Source organism: Excalfactoria chinensis, chromosome Z (assembly GCF_039878825.1).
Source record: "Excalfactoria chinensis isolate bCotChi1 chromosome Z, bCotChi1.hap2, whole genome shotgun sequence".
NCBI classification, from domain to species: domain Eukaryota; kingdom Metazoa; phylum Chordata; class Aves; order Galliformes; family Phasianidae; genus Excalfactoria; species Excalfactoria chinensis.
The window spans coordinates 44,058,852-44,066,156 of record NC_092857.1 but is presented as its reverse complement, the minus strand read 5'-3'; the positions used below and the strand labels follow the sequence as shown (position 1 = coordinate 44,066,156).

The 7,305-nt window shown below is 49.9% G+C and overlaps 1 protein-coding gene across 1 annotated transcript; it reads left to right on the top strand.

Annotated features, from left to right (window-relative positions):
- The first annotated feature begins 794 nt into the window (after window positions 1–794).
- TMEM271 (transmembrane protein 271) lies at window positions 795–6,190 on the top strand. The gene has a single exon (XM_072359753.1). It carries the CDS (start codon window positions 846–848, stop codon window positions 1,962–1,964), a length of 1,119 nt encoding a protein of 372 aa, XP_072215854.1. The 5' UTR covers window positions 795–845; the 3' UTR covers window positions 1,965–6,190.
- The last annotated feature ends 1,115 nt before the right edge of the window (window positions 6,191–7,305 follow it).

Below are 7,305 nucleotides of genomic sequence, written 5' to 3'. Positions count from 1 at the left end.
GATGCCCAAACGCCGCGGCCTGATTGGGAGAGTTGCTCTCCCATCTCCGCGCCTACAGCGGCTTCCACCTGCCCGGACGAGGCGTCCCGAGGGTGCAGTCCCGGCAGCCGCCCCAGAGCAGCAACGGTCCCTCCGGGTCCGGCCGGCCGAGCGCAAATGAGAGGGAGGCGGGGGGAGTGTTGCGGCGGGCTCCGCGGTGCGGGGTACTCGGTACGCTGCCGCCACACTGCAGCGCGGTCACAGGGGGGTACCGCGGGCCGTGGGTCTCCTGCAGGAGCAAGCGAGAAAAATAAATACGTAGATAAATGCATGAATAAGTAAATAAAAATATATTACTTCAAATTAAAGCATTTCCACCGGAGATAGATAGCAGGCGGATAAGCCCTCTGCGTAGGGTGTGAGCCCCCACCGCCCGCGTACCCCACAACATGCCCGCCGACCCGAGGAGTCCACAGCCCTAGTCCGGCCGGGGGTCGCCCACCCCACCGCCCCGCCGTCGGGCCGCCCCCCTCTGGCAGCCGCGGCTCCCATCCATAATTAATCGCCTCCCCGCAGCCGCCGCGATAAGAGAGGGCGGGCGGGGACGAGGAGGCGGCGGCGGCCGGGAGGCGGGGGGGGGGGGGGAAAGGGGGGGAGGGAGCGTGTGCGCTCGCCGCGCCCGGCTCACTGCGGCCGGCGGCTGCCTGCCGTGCGGAGCCGAGCGGAGCCGAGCCGCCCCGTCGGGGAGCGCCGCGCTTGCATGGCCGCGCCGCGCCGCGCCGCCGCCGCCGCCGCGGGGCCGGGGGGGGCCGCGGGAGGAGGATGAGGCGGGCGGCGGGGCGGCGGCGGCGGCGGCGGCGCGGAGGATGAAGTGGAGCGTGCGGGGAGCCTGCGCCGCGCTCTCCAGCTGCCTCCTGCTCGCCTGCGCCCTCAGCGCCGCCGCCGTGGGCCTGAAGTGCTTCTCGCTGGGCTCCGAGCTGAAGGGAGAGCCCTTCCGCCTGGGTACCGCCGCCGGCGCCTTCTACTCGGGGCTGCTGCTGGCCGCCGGCCTCTCGCTGCTCGCCGCCGCGCTACTCTGCTGCCGCCCGCCCGACGAGGCGCCCGCGGCTCCGGCCTCGGCCCCGGACCCCGGCGGCGGCGGCCCCGGCTCCGGCTCTGGCCCCGGCTCCGGCTCTTGCCCCGGCCCTGGCCCTGGCCCCGGACCCGGACCCGGACCCAGCGGGAGCGAGCCTGCGGCGGCCGCACCGTCGGGGCCGGGAGAGAAGGCGTCGCCCGGGGGGCGGCAAAACTTCCTGCTGCTGGGGGTGCTGGTGTTCATGCTGGGCGTGCTGAGCGCTTTCGCCGGCGCCGTCATCGACGGCGACACCGTGTCGCTGGTGGAGAGGAAGTACTCGCACTACTGCCTGCTGCAGCCCGGCGGCGCGGCCCGCCCGCGGAGCGGCCCCGCGGCCCCCGACGGCTCGGCGGCGGCGCTCCGCTGCCAGAAGCTGCGGGACTACCAGCGCGGATTAGTGCTGTCCACTGTCTTCAACGCGCTGGAGTGTCTGCTGGGCCTGCTCAACTTACTCCTCGTCAAGAACTACAAGGCCTCGCAGCAGCGCGGGCGCCGGCGGCGGCGGCGGAGAGCGGCCCCGGCGACGGCGGCCCCGGCGGGCGGGCGGCGGCGGCGGCGGAGGGGCGGCGGCGGGCGGCGGGCGCCTCGCCACAGCCAGGGCTCCCTCTTCTCGGGCGGCGAGCCCGAGCTCAGCCCCGGGGACTGCCCCTTTCAGGCCGTCTCCTACATCAACGTGGGCGTATTCCACGTCTTCGACGAGGCCGGCGTGGAGGTGCACTGCGGCGGGCACCCGTCCGTCGAGTTGCCCGGCTACTCGCCCATGGATCCCGAGCTGAACGCCTCCTACCCGTACTGCTACCCGCTGCCCACCGAGCAGCCCCCCGCCTACGACGAGATCTACCCCGGGGAGCCCTGCGCCCACAGCACCTAGAGCTGCACCCCGACGACACCACCAGCGGCAGCGGCTCCGGGGGCAAAGCGCTGCGGGGCTCGGGGCGGCCGCCCGCCCCCGACTGGTCGGCTCCGTGCCGCGCGTCTGTCTCTGCGGAAGCTCTCTATCCCTGCCCTCCTCCCGCTGCCCTCCTGTCGTCCCTCCGTCCGTCTGTCCGCCGGCGGCTGGGTTCTCAAAGGCTGTGCAAGAAACGCCGAAGAGTTGGTTCTTCCCGCCGCCTCTCCTCCGTATCCAAGTTTAGTTCCCTTTAAGTGGTTCATCAGTCTCCAGCTTTAGCAGTCCAGAGTTACCCATTTATGATAACCAGCCAGTGTAAGGAAAAGGTGTCATGAAGCTTCTTTACCTCTCAAAAGAGCTGAATTTCTGAACAACGCAGAGACATTCGTGTCACGTTTACTAGAGATGTATTGGGGATCTTTAACGTTTACACTACTCCTCGGGAGAATTGAGTTCTGTTCTAAGATTTAGTGAGTTAAAACATTTGTCAGTCTTGTAAGATGCACATCAAGAAAAACCTGCACTTTGAAAAAGAAACAGGAAAAAAATCAACGTTTTTGTACACTAACGTGCCTGCTTTTGTTGATAACTTCTTACTGTAAAAGCTTTCAGAAGTCTATAGTGAAAATGTTTGGTAAATTCACTGCAGTTTAAAACCGACAATTAGTTCCTTTACTAAAACAGCTGAGATGTTGCTAGGATATGGCAGTTACAAGGGAGTCCAAATGTCATACACATTCCTTTTTGTAAACAGGTTCTGTGTTTTTATGCGAGGCAGGATTTCTTTTTGGTTTACACAGGCGAAGGTTTAATTCTATTTTGTACAACTACATGGTTTACCTTGTAAAGAGTTCCATTTTACCTGTTACGATCCATCAATCTGGTAAGCTTGAATATTAAAGTTTTATTTGAAATATATATATATTGTAAAACAGCCTTAACTGGTGCAGTGGTCACAGTTTTAAAGGAAAAAGGGGGGGAAAAAAAAAAAAAAAAAGGAAAAAAAAGAAAAAGATAACCATCTTGGAAGGCATCTTCCGAATGTGTTTTCAGAGCAGTAATTATACTCCTGCTACATAGATTTATTTTATTTTTTTCCTTTCAAAGAGGCCACTTTAAATATGCAGGAAGGGGAAAATAATAATAATAGTAATTGGATTGTATGCTGTTAATTCTTTCTGAGCTTGGAGGTGTGAAAAAGGCAAAGAGAGAAACTGGTAAATACTGTTCCTGGATTCTGCCTTGGAATGCCAGAGTCAAGGAGGTGTCAGAAAGTGCCAGCTAAGGAAGCAGGTATGGCATATTGTCTTGCATCTGCCCAGGACAGGCAAAAGCTTAATTTCACACAGAGAACCCAAAAGCAGCTCTCCAGATTGCTTTCAGTTCAGCACCCCCAGGCATCCTATGCTGAAATGGAGCTTGACAAAATGACCTTTCTGTTCCTCCAGTTTGGAGCCTGCTACATAGCACCCGCGTCTCAGATACCAGAGAGAGAGAGTTAAGGGAACGCAAAGTTACAGAGTATTTCTGTGGTGGTGGAAAATTGTTCTAAAACCTTTAGCTGCAGAGAGACTGACGTAATTTACAGCTTTAGAATTGGAGACAATTTTAGCCTAAAAATAACCAAATCTTTCCGCATTGTTTTGTTTTCTAAAGTGTTTTCACTTGCACGCTTTGTATAACCTGAAATTCAGAATGCCTTAGAAGTCTTGAAATTGCAGACTGTGGTCTGCGAATCTGATAGTGACAGCTCTCACCTTGGGAAGACAGTCAGAAGCAGCACGGCTAGGCTGCCAGGGGCTGCAGAAATCTGAGACAGCTCCTTTAGGGCAGCAGATTTCCTTGTGCAGAGGTCCAGCCTGAAACATCTGCCCTGGGCACGTCTCATGTTAGCACTGGAGATGGGCTCTGTGCTGGCTGTATGGTTGGTTGTGTGCTGGCTGTATGGCTGCCTGCGTGCTGGCTGTGTGCTGCCTCTGCAGATTACCTCCTTAACCCCTTACAGAGAAGTCAGTTAAAAGTCATTACCTATGATACCAAGGGAGGCATAGAATCGAATTGGCAGCATGCTGTCTTGCTTACATACCCAAAATATCTTGCAAAAGATGAGTTACAAAAGTGAGGAGGCTAAAATCCTTACATAGGTCTTTGTACAGATGAGTTTATAGCACAGCACAGCACCCTGTGCCGAGTTAAATAAAAATTGCCCAGCTGCAGAGTGAGTTTGGAAGACAGACCAGAAAGGTGCCTACATACAGACTGAGAAGTGACAGTTGTTGGCTTTAAAAAAAAATTAAAAAAAATAAATAAATAAAAATAAAATTGGCTGTTCATGGAAGTTGTATCTTAGTTTTAATTAAGGAATTGATTTTTGACATAAAAAGACAGTATTTTACATAACTCTTCTAGGATTTGTGAATTAGACAATTCTGAAACTCCAGATGTTCCAAAGATCAGTGCTCAGGGAAACAAATGGGAAGTCGAGAAAGCTACCTATTATATTCAGTTGTTTAACGTGAGCAATTTGAATCTATGAATTTTTAAGATTGTTAAATTCATAACTTTCTTTTGTGTGTGCATGTGCACGCGTGTGCGTATGGGAGTTTGCATTTTATTTGAATCTGTTCAGGATGCCATTGAATCAGAATATTTCTTTGTGGCTCAGTTTCAGTTCCTGGATTTCTATTTCCTTCATTTAGGTTTTGACCCCTGCAGGAGCTCAGTTTAGTGGTGGACAGCTTGCCAGAACGATGTCCAAGTTGGGTTCCCACAGAAGCCAGTAGGCATCATTTCTTTGACTTCAGTGGGTCTGGGCACAAATGATACTTAACACCTATTCTAATTCCCAAAGGAATATTGATCTTCTGGCACAATGGGATGCGGCAGAGGTATATTATTTCTCAGTTACTTATAAGTTGTATGGACAGCAGTATTAAGGGAGGTCACTTATGGTATTATACACATTAAAAAAAAAAAATTAAAAAAAAGTTGAAAATAATTGGCAGGCAAATTGACCAAACAAGCCATGTTTTCTTAAAGAAGTGTTTCAGGTATCTGTTGAGAAACTTTTCGGTAAAACACCACATGTATTTATTTCTCAGTGAGAAGAAGCTTATAACTACAGGATTCAAGATGAAGCTTCACGAGCATGACTGCAGTATGGTGAAGCCATTTTTAGCAAACCTGAATCATCACTCTATCTTCTGAGCAATAATGTTAGAGTGTATAAACTGTACTGTGCCGAAATTGAAAATAGGCTGGTGTGGGAAGCATTGGAGCGTAGGTTAATTACCTGAGAGGACTCATCCCGTCCCTCTGTTTTCCATTCTCTGTCACATGATTGTCAAGGCAAATGCAAACCTGATCGATTCATGTCACCGGAGGATGCTAATTACCAGGCTTTTGCTTTAAATAGCAAAAACGGGGAGAGCGGAAGAGAGATGTTGTGTGTGTGCTATCAAATCTCCATTTTGCTCAGCTGAAGTAATGACAAGACTGCTTTCTGCCCCACGGCTTGTGTTTTTAATTTGCTCACAGCTTTACTCACATCTGTTCGATGGGAGGGAAGAATAGATGCAGCACTGCTCATTTGGTGACATGGAGTACTGATTGTGTCGCTGGCTGCTCCCAGCCTTTCTGGTCCCTCTCACAGGTAACAGTGGTGAGTCAAGGAAAGTGGAAAATCAAGTCTGCTGTCTTTGAAGTGACAGGATTTGCCTTCATCTGGAAAAAAAAAAAAAAAAAAAAAAAGTATTCCCACCAGCCTATTAGCAATTCACATGAATTCTTTTCACACTCCAACATCCTTGCTTAAATCTGTTACTTACACTTTGCATTGCAATTGACAGATTATATGTGAATTTAAAAACAGGAAAAATCAAACAACAAAATGATGCTTGAGGGAATTTGTATTTAAGTAGTACAGATATTACTCAAAAGTTTGATTTCACTGTAGGACTTCTTTGGTTCACCAAAAAGCGCTATAGTGGCTGGTATAACTTAAGATATATTTCAGACATAATGTTTAATCATCAGAAAAAGATTCTGAATGTTCACATGATGAGGAGGGCAATCTGTTTCTGCTTTCAGACATAGTACATATGAAAAACTTTTCCTCATTTTGCCATTTAATCCAAGATTGATCCTCAACAAAATGTCAATAATTGATCTTGTAATTTTAGGATCAATAAAATACATTTTAAAGCACAGCATATCCTATAAGAAAAGCCTAATGCTCTTCATTTAATAATCTCCACTGTCTTAGATTGATGCCTGATATTACAATCAAAACTAGAGATTTAGTTACCCTTTTCATTACAAAACACATTTTCCAGGCACTTGCAACTTGTACAAGTGGAACCCTGGCAAAAATAATAATAATAATAATAATCCCTGGTTTTGCTGTGAAGTCCAGTCTGTTTCAGTAAGTTGAATATTTCCTGGTGACAGGATGTACCACTGTTCTAGATACATTCATTTGGTAAAAATCTACATCTGTCAGTTTTGTATGATGGCAGACTTTATGTGCACTAACGTTACCGCTCCTTCATTGCAGGCTCCTATCTCCAATTAAAGTGTGTAGGGGTAAGACTCAATTCCTCATGGTCGCTGTCCACTTCTTAAATCTCTTCATTACCTCTCAGTGGAACATGACTACTGCTTGGTATACATTCCAGAGTCAATATCTAAGAGCAGTTTAGCAGGTGGTGTCCAGGAAACCCATGGTCTGGTGCAGAGCTCTGAGTAAACCTTCCTACCCAGGCTGCAGCAGCTCAGCATTCTGTGTGTTCTGCCCAAAAGGGGGCACTGCCTACGCAAAACAACAGCTGGAGATCTGAGCACCTTAAGTTGCGAGCAGGTCTCTCATATTTACTTTCTACCACAGTATCAGTGCTGAAACTCTTCCCCTACATAGCTTTCTAGGAGTGAATCCTCACCTAGGATGTCTCACAGAACAGCTGCACACAAACTGCTGTTCCCCAGACTTGGTTCAAATCACAGCCACTCTTTCTGCTGTCCAGCTGTGCTATGGGCTTCCTACACGGTGTGTCAGGATGTGGTGAAGTTATCCCAGAGTTTGCCTATATGTCATCCTGATGTTATCCATGATAACCTGAGCTTGAAGATTATGTCAGTTAAGAAGCCATGACTCTCCCCATAACAGCATATTTTCATGCATAGTGGAAAACAAGACTTAAAACTGATGTCCTCTTCCTTCCTTCAGATGCAGCTGCCTCTGATTTCAGTGAGTTTATCCTGAGGTAAGGAGTGGAGATGATGATGCAGGCTGCTACTCCTTCACTCACTGAGCTTTAGCTATCTG